The sequence below is a fragment of the Mauremys mutica genome, chromosome 1 (assembly GCF_020497125.1).
Source record: "Mauremys mutica isolate MM-2020 ecotype Southern chromosome 1, ASM2049712v1, whole genome shotgun sequence".
Lineage (NCBI taxonomy): Eukaryota > Metazoa > Chordata > Testudines > Geoemydidae > Mauremys > Mauremys mutica.
Window position 1 is genome coordinate 202,471,028 of NC_059072.1, and position 21,074 is coordinate 202,492,101.

At 41.7% G+C, this 21,074-nt stretch overlaps 1 protein-coding gene across 2 annotated transcripts; it reads left to right on the forward strand.

Annotated features, from left to right (window-relative positions):
* The first annotated feature begins 3,503 nt into the window (after positions 1-3,503).
* RIPPLY3 (ripply transcriptional repressor 3) lies at positions 3,504-20,999 on the forward strand. 2 transcript variants are annotated; one of them, XM_045002447.1, is made up of 4 exons: positions 3,517-3,673; positions 5,100-5,166; positions 18,535-18,602; positions 19,410-20,999. In XM_045002447.1, exons 1-4 carry the CDS (start codon positions 3,579-3,581, stop codon positions 19,558-19,560), a joined length of 381 nt encoding a protein of 126 aa, XP_044858382.1. In that variant the 5' UTR covers positions 3,517-3,578; the 3' UTR covers positions 19,561-20,999. The 2 variants fall into 2 exon arrangements, with proteins under 2 accessions (XP_044858383.1, XP_044858382.1); XM_045002448.1 differs by lacking the exons at positions 18,535-18,602; positions 19,410-20,999 and adding an exon at positions 11,964-13,054 and having other exon boundaries at positions 3,504-3,673.
* Positions 21,000-21,074: the final 75 nt, after the last annotated feature.

A 21,074-nucleotide genomic window follows, 5' to 3' on the forward strand; every position in this document is an offset into this window, starting at 1 on the left:
ATGTATATCCACAAAACACAACGTATTTCTAAAATAAAATTACAATTTCTAAAGAGAGACAGTATTTCAGATTACAAATTCTGCTGATTTTGTTTGCCTTGTTTCAACGATTCCTGCACTTGCAGAACTCTACTTGCCTTTTATCGTAAAAACAGAGTACGTACTTTTAAAAAACTATGCAGCCAATTAGAGTTCAAGAGTCCCCATAGTTATCCCCCTGCAATCATCCTGTGCAGCCTGACTTTCTTTTGAAGATTAATAAATTAGGGTTAGGAAACAGCACTAACAAAAGTTCTGAATTATCAAAACTAACTATTAAAATCCACACTCAAAATGCAATAAGATTATGGCTACATAAGTAAGCACTTAGAAGTTAGGAAATGCAAAGTTAAAGCTGCAAAATGCAAATACAATTTTAACTAAGCATGTCAACAGTCCACTGAAGCCAATCAAACAACCCATGCAATTAAAGTTTAACACATAATTAAGTGCTTTGCTGAACCAGTGCTATAAGGCAGTGTTACCTCACATTTTTCTACAACCTTAAATACAGATGTGTAGCACAGAGTAATAGATTTGTTAAAAATTTATACTTGCACTGTAATCAAAGCAGTCCTGTATATCTTTGGGAGACTTGTTTTATGGTAACATTTCTTCATGCTAAGGACTGTATTTTAATAATTTGGGCCTTGATCCTGCAGTAAAATGCACATTCGGAGACTCTTGCTACAGCTAAAGCAGGGGTGAGCAAACTACAGACCGCGGGCTGGATTTGGCCCGCCAGTGGTTTTAATCCACCCTTGAGTTCTCGCTGGGGAGCAGGGTCTGAGGCCACTCCACGAGGCTTCTGGAAGCAGCTGCACAGCCCCACTCTGGCACTCCAGCCGGGGAGCAGGGTCAGGAGTCATTCCACATAGCTCCTGGAAGCAGCAGCATGGCCCCCCCTCCGTCTCCTAAGTGACCCCACCCCAAGTGCTGCACCTGCAGTTTCCATTGGCCAGGAACCACAGCCAATGGGAGCTGCAGGGGTGGTGCCTGTGGATGGGGCAGCGTGCAGAGCTGCCTGGCCGTGCCTCCATGTAGGAGCCAGAGAAGGGACATTCCACTACTTCCAAGAGCTGCTTGAAGAAAGCACTGCCCAGAGCCTGCACCCCTGAGCCTCTCCTCATGCCCCAACCCCTTACTCCAGCCCTGATCCCCCTCCTGCCTTCTGAATGCCTTGGTCCCAGCCCAGAGCACCTCCTATACCCCAAACTCTTCATCCCCAGCCCCACCCCCCCAGCCAGAGCCCTCACTCCCACACTCCACTCCTCCAACCCAGCCCAGAGCCCCCTCCTGCACCCTGGACTCCTTATTTCTGGCCCCATCCCGAAGCCCAAACTCCCAACCAGAGCTCTCACCCCCTCCCTCACCCCAACCCCAATTTTGTGAGCATTCATGGCCTGCCATTCATTTTCTATTCCCAGATGTAGCCCATGGGCCAAAAAGTTTGCCCACCCCTGAGCTAAAGTCTCACTGAAGTCATTGGGCACATGAGCCCAAGCCAGGGCCGGCTCCAGGCACCAGCCTACCAAGCACGTGCTTGGGGCGGCACCTTGGGAGGGGGCAGCGATCAGGGTTTTGTTTTTATTGTTTTTGGTTTGGCCAGGCGGCGCTGGGGGGGGCGAGGACTTGAGTGGCGCTCGCAGGGGCAGGGCGGCGCTCTTTTTTTTTTTGCCTGGGGCGGCAAAAATGTTAGAGCCAGCCCTGGCCCAAGCGTCCACCCATATGGATCTGATTGCATGATCCAGCACTTAGTCATCAGCTATCCTTTTCAACTAGCAGCACAACTTCTCTTAGTAGGCATTTGACAACAAAGCTAATTTAGACCCTCATTCAATTAAAATAAATGAAATTATTTATGTGCTTAAAGTTAGGCACATACTTAAGTACCTTGTGAATGGGGCCCATAAGTGCTATTTTAGGTTGCCTAGATATGCCAGCAGATTTTTGCTTTTATTCCATGATGTACACTTAATACATTGTTATTTAAATACCATTCACTGTATTTTTCATACAAGTTGTTCATGACCCTTTATTGGCATACAAAGTATAGTGCACAGAACAAGATGCTATGCATGTATTTAAAGAGGTAGAAAATATAATATATATATATCTATATGCACACACAATTATTTGAAAAATGTTACGTATTCATGCAATTAAATACTAGTGTAACACATATGCATGAGGAGGCAGATGTAGGTTGTACAAGTTTAACTGGGCATCCTCAGCAATTCCTAGAGCAGTGCTGGAATAACTTAGGTCTCTAATCCTAAAGTTTGTGTACTTACCACAGACAGCCTATGGATGTGTGGTTATAGCAAGAAAAAGTGAATGTAAAAATGGCACCTGCTCAACAGATCCAATCCCTGTATATTTTCAAAGTGATCTACTTACTTTGTTAAAAAAAATTAAAACTATTGTTTACACAGTGTTAGCTCTGCAGTGCTAACAAAAATAACCAGGAATGAGCTAAATTCTATTCTGATTCACACCTCAAGAGATTTTTTTTCCCCTAAGCACCAGCTACAGAACATTTATTACTTCTGATGGTGCAAAAGCTAGAAGGAAGCCAGATTCACTATCAGATCCAACTTAAGCTGCAGGGATGGCAGGTAGGAAAATAAGTATTTTAAACTGTAAAGTGAGCAAATGTGATGATTTTCCATAGCAGTGACAATCACGTAATGTTACCAAATGCAATAAATCTATTTTTGTACAATATAATAGTCTGTGTGTAATTAGTGGTCCAAATTAAGGCAATGGGCAGGAAAGCTTAGAAGAGGTTTATTCCTATATAGCCTTGTTAGTTTAAAATATGTATTATATGCAGTAAAACAGCAGGACCTCAAAGCAGTGGCATTCATTACCAAGCATGCATTGTTGGAGAATGTATTCTCTCTTAGCATCTGCTTTCTCATCCTAACAACCAAACAGATCAAGCTTAAAAAGTAACATCCTCTTGTTTTAAAGCAGTCATTAGGTTTGCATTTTAAGTTCTTATCTTCCTTCACCCTGGTATTTTTTCCATTTTTGAAATCTTGAACTGACAGATTGTTTCGTAATTTTTAAAACAAAGGTCTTTTTTAAAGTCACCTGTGAACTGGATTGGTACTTTTTCCATTTGTTTTGTTAGATATTTGAGGCTGAAGATTTTCCTACTTAATTTTTATTTACACACAAATTCATATATTCACAGTGTACTTCACATAAAACAAAAATAGGTAAAAAGATGCAGTACAACAAAGACAGAAAGATAAACAGTTTAGGTTATTTCCACTATAATGTGCTGATTAAAGTAAACTAAAGTACTGTATTTATTACACTCTCCATAGAACACCATGACAACAGGAAAAACTTTGAAATAGTTGGAGGAGACAGAGGGGAACTCATTAAGGCCATCTCCCTCCCTTTACCTGAAGGCTTGCTTGTTTTAGGTAAGTACTCTTGAGTAGCTGCAATAAAGGAGGAGCTGAAATGCCTAGAGAAGCAGCCAGCCAGGCACAGGAAGGCAAAACACCAGACAGGCAAGCACTATGGAGGCTGCAGCTGCTAAATTCTTGTTCCAGGCTACAGTGACTCAGATCTGTCACTCTGCCAGAGATATCCAGCCAAGAGAGCAGCCAGAAAGGTAAGACAGAGGAAAGGAGAAATGCTTTTTCAACAACCCAGTTTTAAAAATCTCTAGCAGGAATACTATGTAGCTACAATGGGCAAAGACAGGACTTGCATAAAGGCAGGCATTCAGTCCCTTGAGAAGAAATTCAGTGTTCTCTCTAACTATCGACAACATTTTTCCTTAAAATAACACCACCTGCTAAACGACACTGTGGATCCATACCACTTCCTTTGGCAACAGAACAAAGTAATTTAAATAGCTAGCCTAGCTCGTTGTTTAGACTTTAAATGCACATTGCCCATAATCAATGTGACCTTCTCAAATAGCTGATTGGAAACAGATTCCACCATAAAGAACTATCAGCTTAAAAAAAATTAAAACACTTCTCTGTTTTAGCTCCTATTTTTACATGTTAAAAACATTACAGAGCTGGTCAGAATTTTTATTTTTGCAAAAAATTGTCCTTTTTATTTGAAGAAGGTTTCCAAATGATATTTTTTTCATTCAGCTCTAGTTACAAATAAGGTTGCTTTAACTGAAAGATAAGAACTCTTTTTTCAGTTTATTTGAGCGTTTGACAGCAGTTAGAGTATAATCAGTTTCACTCTTTCCCCTTTGTGTGGGTATTTAGAAACAGAGGAGAGAAAAGACATTTAAAAATAGGTAAATGTGATTGTAAAACTAAAAAATTATTAGAGGGGAGAAAGAGGCTGGCGTAGTACCTGAAACTGCTTACATTTTTATTAAACTGATTAGATTTCAAGTCAGCAGCATCACTTTAATGCAATAGATTGCTAACTTAATAAAAATAGATCAGCCACCCTATGATCAAAATATAGGCAAAAAAAAAAAGTTGATCATGCAAAGCCAGGTGTAATCCACTTTAATTAGGAATACCTATTTGGGATGTCAGAGAGACAAGGTAGGCGAGGTAATTTCTATTGGAACAACATCTGTTAGTGGAAGGGACAAGCTTCAGAGCTCTTCCTCATGTCACCGAGGAATTGGGATAGTATAATTCAATAAACTGCCTAATTTATTTAATGAATAATAAGATTCATAAGAAGTTAAGTATATTCTAGAAATTAAATATTCTAAACATTGATTTAAGTGTAATCCCTTTGTGAGCCCCTTGGATTGTGAAATCAATTAATATTGTACCAATAGCCAAAATGTGGGAGTAACTGTTTATCCAGTTCAGACTTTCCTTTGATATTAATTTTAGTGCATGTCAATTGGCAGCACATAGAGAAGCCCATGGGGCAGAATAATATCTACCACTGAAATCACATTTACCCATATCAATGTGTTGAGACAAGAATAAACTTATTTCAAAGGCACAGATAGCATGTAATGAAGGTAACTCATTGCACTGAAATGTGCCTATTATCATAAAGAATTATCTATGAGAGTATGTTGTTCTTCATTAAACTTTCAGCAACCCTACATTATGGAGACCCTGGATTCTCACAGCAAGAGATGCTGAACTGGGACGTCAAGGAATGGTAAGGTTAAGCTCTGGAAAAAATCATCAAAGAAAACCAAATGTGTTTTTAAAAAAAAGTCAAAACTAAGAGAACATAGGAGGCCAATTTTCTTATTATAAAAATTAGGGCTGTTGATTATTCGCAGTTAACTCATACAATAAACTAAAAAAATTATTAATCGCATTGTTAAACAATAGAATAACAATTGAAATTTATTAACAATTTTTGGATATTTTTCTACATTTTCAAATATATTGATTTCTATTACAATACAGAATACAAAGTGCACAGTGCTCACTTAATATTTTTATTACAAATATTTGCACTGTAAAAATGATAAAAGAAATAGTATTTTGCAATTCACCTCGTAGAAGTACTATAGTGCAATCTCTTTATCATGAAAGTGCAATTTACAAACATAGATTTTTTTTTTGTTACATAACTGAACTCAAAAACAAAACAATGTAAAACTTTAGAGCCTATGAGTCCATTCAGTCCTACTTCTTGTTCAGCCAATTGCTAAGACAAATAAGTTTGTTTACATTTATGGGAGATAATGCTACCAGCTTTTTATTCTCAGATGTGCTAAACATTCGTATGCCCCTTCATGCTTCGGCCACCATTCCAGAGGACATGCGTCCATGCTGATGATGCTTGTTAAAAAAAAAAAAAGTGGTAATTAAATTTTGACTGAACTCCTTGAGGAGGAATTGTATGTTTTGTGCTCTGTTTTACCCGCATTCTATCATGTATTTCATATTATAGACGTCTCGGATGATGAGCCAGCACATGTTGTTCGTTTTAAGAACACTTTCTCTGCAGATTTGACAAAATGCAAAGAAGATACCAATGTAAGATTTCTAAAGATAGCTACAGCACTTGACCCAAGGTTTAAGAATCTGAAGTGCAGTCCAAAATCTGAGAGGGATGAGGTGTGGAGCATGCTCTCAGAAGTCTTAAAAGAGCAACACTCCGATGCAGAAACTACAGAACCCAAACCATCAAAAAAGAAAATCAACCTTCTGCTGGTGGCATCTGACTCAGATGATGAAAGTGAATACAAAGCAGTGCTGCACTACTTTGGATCGTATTGAGCAGAACCAGTCATCAGCATGGATGCCTGTCCCCTGGAATGGTGGTTGAAGCATGAAGGGCAGAGGTGAAAGTAAGGTGGCACAGGCTGGTACGGCATACCAGTAAAAAGTAGCCGCCAGTACCGGCCCATACCGCTGACTTTAAAGCGCTGCCACAGCAGCACTTTAACGTCACTGCCCCTTTTGTGCTGCCCATTGGCAGCCCTGCCGGGCCCTTTAAATTGCCACTGGAGCCCCGAGCAGTATGGGCCAGGCAGCACGGATGGACAGGCTGGGGGATGCTGACCCGAGCCCCTTCCCTTCTGCCCGAGGCCCCGCCCCTTCCGGGGAGGGGGGAGGAGGGGAGACAGAGCTGGCCCCACACCAGTAAGAGCTCCATTTTACTTTCGCCCCTGATGAAGGGACATATGAATTTTTAGCGCATCTGGCACATAAATATCTTGCAGTGCTGGCTAGAACAGTGCCATGTGAATGTCTGTTCTCACTTTCAAGTGACATTGTAAATAAGAAGTGGGCAGCATTGTCTCCTGCACATGTAAACAAACTTGTTTGTCTTAGTGATTGGCTGAATAAGTGGACTTGTAGGCGCTAAATTTTTTTCTTTGTTTTATTTTTGAATGAAGTATTGTTGTATATAATTCTATATTTGTAAATTCAACTTTCATGTTAAAGGAGATTTAATTACAGAACTTGTATTAGGTGAATTGAAAAATACTATTTCTTTTGGGTTTTTTTACATCACAAATATTTGTCATCAAAAATAAATATAAAGTCAGCACTGTACACTTTGTATTCTGTGTTGTAATTGAAATCAAAATATTTGAAAATGTAGAAAACATCAAAAATATTTAAATAAATGGTATTCTATTATTGTTTAACGGTGCGATGAATTGTGATTAATCGCTTGACCGTCCTAATAAAAATAGAACAACAGTTTGAGGTATGTTCTTTATAACTCTCTGTTATTGTCTATAAAAACAGGACCTGGGATATGATAGCAGGCATGAAAGGAAGCACAATAGTTAATGTTAAACAACAATTTCCATTTTACCACCATTAAAAAAGAAAATCAACCTTCTGCTGGTGGCATCTGACTCAGATGATGAACCTCTCAGGCTGAAGGTTTAATTTTTGGTCTCTGCCTAACTGTGAATGAGAGTGAGAAAGTTTGAGCAAAAAAAGTGTTGTTGGTTTTTTTTTTGGACAGTGCTACAGCTAAAACAGCTAGGGGAAGACAGTTGAAATGTGGTATAAAAATAGTCTTTATTCAAAAGTACTTCTTAATAGTCTGGTGATAGTTTTTTTTAGTTCAAAGTACATAGCTCCAAGGAAGGCGTTAATAAATGTAATGTAGGTTCCAATCCTTCAAACATTTATGCACATGCCCAACTTTAAGCATGTGAATAATCCTATTGACTTCAATGGTAGTACTCACATGCATAAGTGTTTGCAGGATCAGATCCATAGCTATGTATCTGAAAAGTTACTGAAGGCATAGCTAGCTAAGGCTACAGCTATCCACAATGTACATCTTATGAGGGTCACTGCTCATAGCGATTCCCCTACATTCTAAGGCAGGGGTCGGCAACCGGTGGCTCCCGGCTCGCCACGGTAAGCACCCTGGCGGGCCGGCCCGGTTTGTTTATCTGCCGCGTCGGCAAGTTCGGCCGAGCGCGGCTCCCACTGGCCGCGGTTCGCGGTCCCAGGCCAATGCGGGAGGCAGGAAGCGGCGCCAGCCGAGAGATGTTCTGGCCGCGGCTTCCTGCCTCCCGCATTGGCCTGGGACCGCGAACCGCGGCCAGTGGGAGCCGCGATCGGCCGAACTTGCCGACGCGGCAGATAAACAAACCGGGCCGGCCCGCCAGGGTGCTTACCCTGGCGAGCCGCGAGCCACCGGTTGCCGACCCCTGTTCTAAGGTGTGCAGCTGTGGAGCACCTTTTCTTCCCTTTTTTTGGGCCTTTTAAGGTTGGAGGCTGTTGCTGACCCAACCTTTGGATGGCTCCTGGATGAGAGCCAAGGAGGCAACTCCAGCAGGCTTACAGAAGAATGTACCTACACAGCAGAGCTCTAAGCTTTGCTGGCAGGTACCCATCAGATGAGTGGGTCTCCCACCCAACACTCCTTAGCACGTCTGCATCTATGGATTCTCAGAACCAGCAGTGAGAACTTGAGGAATAAAGTAGCTAGAAGTTACAAAGAGACTGGGCAAGTTGGAGGAATTAAAGTTTCTGGGATCAGGCAGCTGTAATACTCTTTACATTGAAAAAAAATCATATCTGTATAGAATGCTTTATGCAACCTATACATGAGGTTTTCAGCTGTGCCTGGCTCCCACCAATTTATTCACTGAATGTATGAAGTTCATCCATGTTAATTGCTAGGAGCCTGCCACTGTTAAAAAATATATGCACAGTTCAAACAGCTAGTTTTAATATTAATGTTTCCCTTGTTGTCCAGAACCTCCCAACTCCCTCTCTTTTCTGCTGCAGGGCCCACCCAAGCTCCCCCATTAACCAGGAGTCTCCACAGTTGGGGACCTAATGAGGAATGAAGGAAAAGAGCCCCACTTTGGCACTCTTTACCAGGTGCACAATAGCTGAGGAAGATTCTTGACTACTTTATAAGGTGGGGGGGATGGGTAGCAAGGGGGAAGGCCCATTCTAATAGACTTAAGCAAACTTCCTCAGCTACAGAATTCCTATATTTGCAGAAGAATAACATCTACCTATGAGCTTCCTCAGGTGCATGAGGCAAGATGTTCTGTTGGTGTCTAGCCAAGTAATTCTACATTATGGAAGTTGCACATGCTACATCAACAGAGCTTTGAGTCCCGAAAGCTGAAGTAGCTTTATTTTTTCCTCTTCCTTTCATAAAAGAAACAGGAAATTCCATACAAAAAAACACATTGAGAAAGTGAAAATTGCACAGCAAAATACTAAAGAATGGAACATTGGCAACATAAAGATTACACAAGCAACCTTAACTCAGTCCCTTAGTGCACATGCATTACAATACAATCTTTGGTTGTCTGATCATTAAGGCAACTGTCATGGGTATTTTTAGTAAAAGTCATGGACAGGTCACAGGCAACGAACAAAAATTCACGGCCTATGACTTGTCCATGACTTACCATAATTTCCCCTGACAATCTTAGTGGGGATGGGGTGTCACTGCTGGGGGTGGTGGTGGCTGGGGGCCTGCTGCTTGGGGGGGTGCCCCAGGGGGGCAGCGGCACTAGCTGCTGGGAGCCGCCAAGAAGCAGCTGCTCCGGCCACCCCCAGGGATGCCCCCTCCCCCCTTCTCTGCTGCTCCAGCCACCCCAGGACCACTGCTGGGGGCCGGTGAGTAGTGGCGGCTCCGTCTGCCCCGGGACCACTGCTCAGGTGGTCCCCAGGGCCACCTGAGCAGCGGCTGGTGCGGCTAGCTCTGGGGCCGCTCCAGCAGTGGCTGGCATGGCTGGCTGCAGGGCCAACTGAGCGGCTGGCTGCAGAAGCGCTCCAGCAGGAGCCTCAGGCCAGCTGCTTGGGCGGCCCTGGGTTCAGCGACACTGGCTGCTGCAGAAATCATGGAGGTTGTGGAAGTTCATGGAATCCATGACTTCCGTGGCCTCCGTGAGACATGGAGCCCTACGGATAATATACTTTTCCTCATATAACACAAAACATACAGGTTTTCCTACACCTGAAATACATATGCATCATTTTCCAACACTGTCTACTGTTGCGTATGCCAGAGAAGTCTATTCAAGTATTAAAAAATGTTACACATTAAGTCACACTTACACACAGTGTTCAATTTAATAGTGAAAATGTGGTGGCATATAAGGACACCTGATTTAGATGTGTAGTTAACTACTTCACTCCCTGAATGCTTCTGAGAAATTATTTACTCTTGGTTTAAAATAAGAATGTGTGATATATGGGTTCTGACAAAATTAATACACACTTCAAAGGGAAGATCATATAAAATGTAGGTCAAAGATATACTAGAACATTTTAATAAATAATTTAGGAATAATTTAAGTATTAAAAATATTACAAGATGCTATACACATTATTTAAATGTGCGTAGGAAAGATAGAAAGTATGTCAAGAGACCATCCTTGTTTAACCAGGAGATCTTCAATGATCTGAAACTCAAAAGGAGTCCTATAAAAAGTCAAAACTAGGTCAAATTACAAAAGATGGATATAAACAAAATTAGAAAGGCCAAGGCACAAAACAAGATTATACTAGCTAGGAACACAAAGGGTAACAAGAAAACATTCTATAAATACATTAGAACCAAGAGGAAGAGTAAGGACAGGGTAGCCCATTACTTGGTGGCGGGGAGGGGAGACAATAAACACCAAATGTGGAAATGGCGGAAGTGCTAAATGACCCAGTGAATGCCTGTGAAAATGAGGTAGGATCAGAAGCTAAAATAGGGAAAGTACAAGTTAAAAATTACTTAGACAAGTTAAATGTCTTCAAGTCACCAGGGCCTGATGAAATACATCCTAGAATAATCAAGGAGCTGACTAAGGAGATATTTGAACCATTAGCAATTATCTTTTAAAAGTCATGGAAAACAGGAGAGAGTCCAGAGGACTGAAAAAGGGCAAATATAGTGCCAATCTACAAAAAGGGAAATAAGGACAATCTAGGGAATTACAGATCAGTCATCTTAACTTCAGTACCCAGAAAGATAATGGCGCAAATAATTAAGCAATCAATTTGCGAACACCTAAAAGATAATAAGATGATAAGTAACAAGCACAATGGATTATTCAAGAACAAATCATATAAAACATATCTAATAGCTTACTTTGACAGGGTAACAAGCCTTGTGGATGGGGTGGGGGGCGAGTAAATGTGGTGTATCTTGACTTCAGTAAGGCTTTTGATACTATCTTACGTGACCTTCTCATAAACAAACTAGAGAAATACAACCTAGATGGAGCAACTATAAGGTGGGTGCATAACTGGTTGGAAAACCATTCCCAGAGAGTAATCAGTCGTTCACAGTCAAGCTGGAAGGGCATATTAAGTTGGGCCCTGCAGGGATCAATTCTGGGTCTGGTTCTGTTCAATATCTTCTTCAATAATTTAGATAGTGAACATAAGAACATAAAAACGGCCAGACTAGGTCAGACCAAAGGTCCATCCAGCCCAATATCCTGTCTGCTGACAGTAGCCAATGCCAGGTGCCCCAGAGGGAGTGAACCTAACAGGTAGTGATCAAGTGATCTCTCTCCTGCCATCTATCTCTACCCTCTGACAAACAGAGGCTAGGGACATCTTTCCTTTTAAAATGCTTAACAGGAGTCCAGAGTGAAAGTTTTCATTTAGTTCTCTAATCTTCATAGATTATTCCATAGACCTGGATTATTAATATAAAAAAACTAGCAGAAAAAACACAGAAACATTTCAGGCCATCTTTATAGATTTTAAAGAAGAAGAAAAGAGTACAAGTTTGACAATACTTGTTAGATGCACCACATTATATTACGGGTTTGTATACGCTGGGGTGGGGTAACTAATCTGCCACTTTTGAGTTAATCCACTTTGCACAACGCAACTAATTGTAGTGCATGGTCTCTGCATTTATCTCTGGAGTCCCGTTGCAAACTGAACTATCTTTGCTGCGAAGCAAGTTAGTCTAGTATTGTTCATGTGCATGCAGTGATGCTATGCGCTGCTTTGGTAGTCTTTTAACACCTATCCCACGGTGCTTTGCAGGCAACCATTGCTGACATGTCTGTTTACCTGTGTGCCCTCCCCTGCTCTGGGATGAAGTTGACTACATGTCCCCATACATTTAAAAGCTGGCACACAGACAGATTTTGTCCATTCACTCCTGGATTTCAGTTTACCACAATAGCTGCAATAATACTTCAGAAGCCTCCACTATGCCTTGAGCAGCCAGTTGGAGCCTAACCAAGACCTTGGAGCTCATCACCACCTGGGGCAAAGTATTAGTGCAGGAAGCTCTTGTGACCAGCCACTGTAACAAAACCCCTTTTTGTGGACATTGCTAGAGAGATGTCAATGAGGAGACAGCACAATTGGGATGCCAAACAGGACCAGATAGGCAGTGAAAAGCTCAGGAGCACCTACTTTAAAAAAACAAGGGACAAAAGGGAAAAAAATCCAGCAGGGGACTTGTTTCAAGTCCTTATCAATGGCAGAATGGTTGGCAAACCTGAGGGGCATAAAACAGAAAACTTGTGATGAAATGTTCATGGACGTTATTACAGCATCCCAGACCCAAAAAAATCCAAAAAATGCAGAGAGGTAGAGGCAGTATCTGAAGACTAAGAGGAATCCAACAAGGAGCTTTCCAGGGAGATCACTGCAGTGGCAAAGAACAGTATGGAAAGAGATATAGGGACGAAGAGCTCCTGGAGGCAATAAAAAGCCCTGATGCTCTGTTGCAGCACATGTTACTGTTAGGGCAGCAGGCAATGCAGTACTGCAAACCACCACCCAGCCATGTTATGCAGCCCCTGGACAATACAGGCTACGAGAACAACTCCCCTCCCCTCTCCCAGAGGCCATTCCTCCTTCCAGACCATCAAGAACAGCGGCAAATGGACCCCAGCTCTTTTGAGCCCTCTATTGCCCCTGGTATCTTTGAGCTTTGGCCCTTTATCCCAGAAAGCCATAAAACAGAAGAGCCAGAGTCAAGATCTATCCTCGCCAGTGACTTTAAACTCCCCGGCCCATTGTGTTGTGCCTGGCAGTGCACTGTTTTGTTTCACTGGTGGTTCAATGAAACGGTTTTGTTTTTAACATGTTGTTTAATAATTAAAAGCCATTTGTCATTTTTTTTTCAGTTGAACCTTCACTTCTGTTTGTTACATAACAGATTATGAAATTAAAAGTTCATTATTACATTAATGAGGAACTAGCAGTTCATTTTACACAGAAAATAGTTGTTTGCACTAATTCATAAGGTTTTACAAACACATGTAGGCAACAACGCAGGGTGCAATAGGTATTGCCACAATGTTGCACTTGCAACACCCATAAACAATGCTGAAACAAAACTAATGCCACACTCTTCACAGGTTTAAAGCTGGATTTACAGCTACAGTTTCAGGCCTGAGACTCAAAATAAGAGCAAAATAGGCGGCCCTGACAGCATTTCCCTTGGCTGTTTGCGTTCTGTATTGGACACCTTGTTGGGTGCTGAAGCAGCTGAGCAAGTCTCTGCACCTCAGCCTCCCACCCACCGCTAACTTACTCTCACAAATATAGTGCAAAATACAACATGCTGCTATGATCGCCAGGATGTTTTTTTCTGCAGCTTCCAATCTACTTCTCCAACAGCACCATTTCACTTTCAGATGTCTACTCAGCTACCATTCTGCAGCTACTGAGGCAGTAGTTAAACAGTTTCTTCCTTGTGTCCAAGTGGTCTTTGAATGGCTTCATTAACCATGAAAGCAGAGGATAAGCTGGGTCTCACAGGATGACCAAGGCAATGTGCACACCAATGAAAGTCCACAGTGTTGCTGGGGCAAACAGTCCTGTCTCCATTAATTTTAATAGAGCAGAGTTCCAAAATATCCTAGCTTCGTGTGGACTCTTCCAGACAACCCAGCATTTGTGTCCATAAGCCTGCCATGGTTTTTGACAAGCCCTTGGAGCACCATGGAGAAATACTCTTTTCTGCTTATGAATTCTGAGCCCTGATGGGGCTAATAGGTATATGGGTCCCATCAATTGCCCAATACAGTCTGGGAACCTCACGCATGCAAAGCCATCAATAACCTCCTGAGAATTACCAAACTTTTTAACATGGTGCAACAGTACCTTTTCCGTGGCATCATACACCTGCATGACAATGACCGCAACAGTGGATCTTCCCACACCAAAATTGGTTTGCTATGGAGCAGTAGCATTTGGGGGTGGTCAGTGTCCAGATGGCAATTGCTACCTGCAGTGCCCCATACTCCTGGGTAAGCATATTGGTACGGTGCCACTGAAGCTCCAGGGCTAGTGCAGCACATATCTCCAGAAAGGTTGCCTTCTCCATCCTGAAATTCTCTCACCACTGCTGGTCATCCCAGGTCTGCAGAACAATCATTTCCTACCAATCCACGCTAGTTTCCTGAGCCCAGAAACAGCACTGCACACTGTGAAGCTGCTCCAGGAATGCTCCTTGTAATGAGTTGGATCACAGAACCCCCCTTGGGAGCTGCCACCTGATGTGCCAAGACTACCTCTCTCCCTGCTTTTCTGCCCCGTCAGCTTAGGACTTCAGTGCCCTGCTTGGTTTGAGCCAGACTCGCTAGCCTGCTGCAAACCCAGACCCAGGTCTGAATCACGTCCCCTAACAGCTGTAGGCTTACCTGAAAGCAGCTAACAGAAGTGTTCTTGTCTTTAACACTCAGATGCCCAACTCCCAATGGGGTCTAAACCCAAATAAATCCATTTTACCCTGTATAAAGCTTATGCAGGGTAAACTCATAAATTGTTCGCCCTCTATAACACTGATAGAGAGATATGCACAGCTGTTTGCTCACTCAGGTATTAACACATACTCTGAGTTAATTAATAAGTAAAAAGTGATTTTATTAAATACAGAAAGTAGGATTTAAGTGGTTCCAAGTAGTAACAGACAGAACAAAGTAAGTCACCAAGCAAAATAAAATAAAATGCACAAATCTATGTCTAATCAAACTGAATACAGATAATCTCCTTCTTAGAGATGCTTCAGTAAGTTTTTTCCTCAGACTGGACACCTTCCAGGCCTGGGCACAATTCTTTCTGCTGGTACAGCCCTCGTTCCAGCTCAGGTGGTAGCTAGGGGATTCTTCATGATGGCTCGTCTTTGTTCTGTTCCACCCATTTATGTATCTTTTGCATAAGGCAGGAATCCTTTGTCCCTCTGGGTTCCCTCCCCCCCCCCCAATGGAAAAGCACTAGGTTAAAGATGGATTCCAGTTCAGGTGACACAATCATATGTCACTGTAAGACCCCAAGCCTTCACTCCTCCCAGCCGGACTCACAGGAAGGCTTGCCCGCAAACAGAGCCATCCACAGTCAATTGTCCTGGTTGATGGGAGCCATCAAGATTCCAAACAACCATTAATGGTCCACACTTTGCATAATTACAATAGGCCCTCAGAGATACATTTCATATTTCTAGTTTCAGATACAAGAGTGATACATTTATACAAATAGGATGACCACCACTCAGTAGATTATAAGCTTTGTAATGATACCTTGCAAGAGACCTTTTGTATGAAGCATATTCCAGTTACATTATATTCACTCATTAGCATATTTTTATAAAATCATATCGAGTGCAACATCACAGTTCTGTTGCTGCTGAAGATTCTTCTGTTGCTGGAAGAGCTGCTGCCACCACATTGTCTGCTCTGTGGTGCAGCTGGTGAAGTCCAACACTGATTCATTCAGTGTTGAGTGCTGAAATACACATCAAGCAGCCTCTGCATATTCGAGGTTGCCAGAATAGTGGCATGGAGCATTGTTGGGACAGAGCTGGCTGACAGCAATTCTAAAATGGCGTTGGCCTACACATAAAGTAAGAACAGGGCAAAGACAGATGAATCATGGGGTTTTTCCTTTATTAAAGTTGAATTCCCTGGCTTCTTCTATGCATCCCACAATGCGCAGCAAGAAAAAACCCACAATGGACTTTTCTCAGCAGCAAAGCAAAGGAGCATGGGATACCCTCCAAGAATGTCATGCCTTCAGTTCTCAGCAAGTCACTGCCATGTGAACACAATGATGCACATTGACAGAGGGCATAGCATTCCACGTGCATTGACAGAGGGCATACCATATTAAACCCCTATGCAGACATATCTTGTTTTTCAGAGCCCCCAGCAAATTAGTACAAATATGCTCTTTTGCGTGTTTAGCCAGCATAACAAGATCCCTTTCAAAGTCTCCATCAAACGGGACACCGTCTTAGAGTCCGACCATCCTTTTAATAAGACCCAGATTAAGTTTTAGGTCACAGGTTTTCAGTACGGACAAAGCATTCTGCCTTGTTGTGGAAGGAGTGTCATATTTATCAACAGTATAGTATCAGATGGAGAAAATGTCTTTCTTTATCCTTGACTTTGAGTGAATATTTCTAGTGACAATCACCAAATTCCTGTCCTCCATAGAAGAGACTATATTTGTAGATTACAGTTTCATATTTGTGACCAAGCACTGAAATTCTGAGCCCCAAAGGAGTTGTTTTTTCCAAGAAAGTCATGATAATAGGAAGCTACAGTGAACATTATTTTGTGACAATTTTGCTGTAATGAAGGGATAGACTTCATTATATGTAAACATTCAGTAACTACGTATTGATGAAATCTGCAGTAAATCTTGATTTTCTTTGTACAACACTTGAGGTCGTACACGTATAAGGGGTAAAATAGGGCAATGGACTCATTGATCCAGGATGGAATTGTGAGCTGTATAGCGGCTTTCAAATACAAATTCAAAGCAAAGTTTTTATCTACATTTTGGTTCACTGACTTTAATCTTTCATAGCGCCCTCAGAGTGCTTTTATAAAGGGGCACTCACCTGTTGAGCAGCTGGGTGTGGTACTACAGTCCTTTTCTTGCTTCTGGTGTCCCGTGCAGGCTGCCAGACACCCTGGGTGGGTTGTCAGTGTCTTGACCCTCCAGCCAAGTCACAGTGACCAAATAAATCCTTTCTGGCATATTAAAAAGTCCAATAATTAAACAGTCTATTTCCCCTCACTAGGGCCTTCAGCCCTGCCTCTGGGCCCTTTAAATTCAGTCCTTTATTTTAGCTCCTAAACAAGTCCTGTCCCCTTCTTGGGGTTTACACCACTTTATCTAGGCCACTAGAGAAACCCAGCCCAGGCACCCTATACACAGCAGCCACACACTGCTCACCACCTTTATCTCCAGCCTATCTCAGGATCAGCACCCCCAGGTTCTTCTCCCTCTGCAATCTCAGTGTAAATTCAGCCAGAAATATCCTCTAGCTACTTGTCATTCTCCTTTGGCCAGAGAGGAGCCCACTTCTTCCCTCCTTTGGTCCCAGCCAGGAACTGATATGCTAAGCTCCTGCAGCTCCTTTTATCTGAGCCTGCAGGGTTCTGACTGGCTGTCTGTAGCCCTTGGAGAACCAGGTCTCTTTAGTTTTTAAGATGGCCACTCCAGTAAGGCCTCTCTAGGCAGCGGTGGAGGACCACTTTTGAGGTTCTTTTCCTTGTACCTTGCTTTTTCCTGGGGTGGGGTGCAGAAAAGCAGCAGGGCTTCCCCAGTACAACCCATCACAGCTTTGCAGTACCAAGTTAGTCATTGCAGTATCAGAACCTGTGTAGGTAAGTTCAGCAATAGCTATCCATAGACTATCCTAGATGATCCAAAAAATCTTTTTCATCTCTAACTTCTGTGGTACCCTCCTAATTTTGAAAAGAACTATGACAGTGGTCCCCAACGTGGTGCCCGTGGGCACCATGGCATCCGCCGGGGCATCTATGTGCGCCCACGTACTGTCCGGCAGACGAGCATCCGTCAAAATGCTACCGAGAAGCAGAGTCATCCAGAGGTGTCGCCGCCAAAATGTTGCTGATTTTTGGTGGCATTTCGGCGGCAACGCCTCTGGATGACGCTGCTTGTCGGCGACGATGCCTATTGACGTTGCCACTTCTCAGCGGCATTTTGGCAGATGCTCATTCGCTGGCCACGGTCCTCGTCCGGCGGCTCGTCGTCCGGCGCTCACCAGATGAAAAAGGTTGGGGACCACTGAACTATGGGATCTTTGATGTCACTCAGCAGCTCCCTCTCCAGGACCAGGGTAAAAGGGACTTCAGTTTAACATCTCATTCACAGTACCTCTAATAGTGTAGCATCTCATAGTATTCCACTGCAGTGTATGCATTGGGTAGGACCACAAATTGTGGTGTGGCTCACGTCCTCCATTTTTAGAGGTTTTTGCTGCCAGCTGAACCCAACCAACACAAAAGAAATGTCTTGGTGTGTTTGTTCAGCACCTAGCACAATGGACTGGGGCCATTAGGTGCTAAATTAGCAAAGTAATAATAATAGTAATCATTTTAAAAAAAATGTTCCCTTTAAAACAAAAGCCTGAAATATTTAATTATTCATTTAGATGGGAAGTTTTAAGTACAGTAGTTTGAAAATTTAACTCAGTGGAATTATACTCCACAGATGTCTGATATTATAATACCTGAGATTTAATTAATATATATTACTTCATTTTCTTGCCATTACAAGAAAATTGTAAAATCTTAGATATTTTTTATAGCTGTTTCTAAATCACACATATATGTCTTTACAGTCTGAACTGGACGGTGATCAGAGAAATTTTAGCTCAAAAGGAGCTTTGGGGTTTCAGCATCCAGTGAGGTGAGATGAATCCTATAAGTTGATCCAGGAAAAGTTAAATTTGTATTTTTGTTCTTCAGTAATAAATTTCCTCCATGGCAAAGTGTTAAACTGTGTAATTCACCTGAGAAGACACACAAGGTAAGCAGGATCTGAAGCAACATGCTAAATCATGACATTAGAAAGCCATAGAAAGAGCCAATGTCATCCTGACAGACCCCACTGTGAGTTAAGGTTTCATAATTAACATCTCCTCAAAAAAGGAAATTGAAAGTCACGGTATCTAATGGTAAATACCTTCTCCTCCTCTACCCAGAGAGAGACATCTCACCACTAGAGCCAGACCATACAAAAACAGATCGCAGCCTTAAACCAGGCTTCCAGCACCCTTCCTCAAACTCCCCACCACCATTAACAAACAAACACGTCCTCTCCCTGACTACCAAGTCTGCACAGTTCTAGAGAAATCACATTTGCTCATGTTCTCAGGAGCAGCATTTTGTCAAATAGAGACCCCTGGCTAACCCAATATTTGGACTTTCCCCCCCAAAAAAGTAACTGGGGATAAATAGTCACTGCCAACACCAATAGTACTGACCAGGGAAGAGATGGGACTACTTCAGTGAGGCCGTTAGATAGAAGGATGGTTTAAAACATGGAGAGATGAAGAGGGGAGAGAAGTCATCAAGGATGCAGAGGAGCCTCCCTTCCACAAAGAAGGGAAGAAATGAAGCCTTCAGACACAAGCCTTGAGTCAGTTAGTCTGGAAGGATTCTAATAGTTTTACATGTTTTTTATAAGTGGTTTTGTTTTGTTTTACCTTACTAGACTTTATTTGCCCAAATCTAAATCCCAGAAGTTCCTACACAACATTGGAAAGACGGTTCTGGCCAGTTTTCCAGTACAAGCCACAATTCATTTCTACAATGATGACTCTGATTCTGAAGATGACGAGGAAGGAAGGAATTCAGCTTTATAATGAACATACTCAGCCTCTGAGGACCATGTAAATCAAGAGACAAAAAATGGCCTCTAATGTGTTTACTAGCAAAAATCATATAAACCAAAAAAACAGATCTAAAGGTCATGTGAGAATCATCTTCTTGCTGTCATGTGAAAAATAGTGGGGAGATGCAAATGGCAACAAACATGGAAGGTTTGTTTTCTTTTTGGGGGGCTTACAGGAACAAAAGTCCTTAGAGCAGTTTTTAAAATTTTAAGTTGCAGAGCTTTGTGTGGTCCCCAAACTCACTCTGGCTGGAGTAACATCTGTATTATGACCGTTAATGTCACGGTTACCATTGCACTGTGCTCAGCACAAATGCTATTTTATGTTGTGTTGGAAGATAAAAATATATGCCTGATTATGGGGAAAATATACACGCCCCCAACACCTCTCTAAATTAGATTTTTTTGGTGAGATGTGTAAATGAGAAACTCATATTCATTGTCTCACTATATCATCTGGGATTCTGCCTGTAAACTGCTACAAGTTCTGCTCCCTAAGTAATCAGAAAAGAGTCCTGCCATTAATCAGGAAAAGGTGCCAAAGCATGAATAATAAAATATGATTTAACAGTGAATTAAAGGGTGTATTAGAGAATTTTAAACAACAACAACAAAAAATGCTGAGGTATAGCTATAGAAGGACCTTAGATGCATGAAAAATGTGCAGAAGAGAACATTTAAGAAGGGTCCAAACTGCAAAATTCAAATCCTATTCTAAACTTTTCTAAAATGTAGTGGGTTTGAAGATGGGATTTTAGCATAGCTTATTACAAATCAACTATAAAGTTTAGATTTAGAGCGGAACATCCTCTAGTTTATTTTGTGTTCAGATGCAGGGTGACTAAGTTACTGCTTAGTCTTGCTAATTGCTTTCATAAGCCATTTTAACAACATTATGCCAAGTTCACCTTTCTAAACGAAGCTTTTTAAATCTGCTTCCTATCACAGACTTTGACATGTAGGCAGGGTTTTGAAAGGATTCTTTATTACACCCCTCCCCCACAAACTTCCAAATTCAAAATATCTCTTTCTAGTTGTTCTCTAGTTTCTCACTTGTAGTGTTGGAATATTGCTGTTTGTCTTATAAATATTTTGTACAGTTTCTAGATGTATGAAAATAATTAACTGCCGTCTTATTTTGAGTACAGCTATGATTCTGCAAAGATTTATGCATGTGCTTAACTTTATGTATGTGAATATTTCAGTTGAAATCAGTGGGACTACTCTTGTCCCTAAAGTTATGTGCTTGAATAACTGCTTGCAGAATTAGGGCATAAGACATTCCATTGCATTAAATTAGATTTATTGGAACAATATCAATTTAATTTTTTAAATTTTTTCTCTCCTTTGTAAAAACTTGTATACAGATTAGAAAATAAAATTTCTCACTTTTCATTTGAGAAACATTAATGTTCTCCTTTCCCCTAATTTTTTAATGGAATTGAAATGAGCATTGCTATTTATTTCCTTCTTTGTGCTGCAGTC

Excerpts from the sequence above, each read along its gene's own strand:
- RIPPLY3 (XM_045002447.1), top strand. The coding sequence starts at position 3,579 with ATGGAGGCTGCAGCTGCTAAATTCTTGTTCCAGGCTACAGTGACTCAG. Across the intron at positions 3,674-5,099 it reads CCAAGAGAGCAGCCAGAAAG|CAACCCTACATTATGGAGAC; the intron begins GTAAGACAGAGG and ends TTAAACTTTCAG. Across the intron at positions 18,603-19,409 it reads GGGTTTCAGCATCCAGTGAG|ACTTTATTTGCCCAAATCTA; the intron begins GTGAGATGAATC and ends TTACCTTACTAG.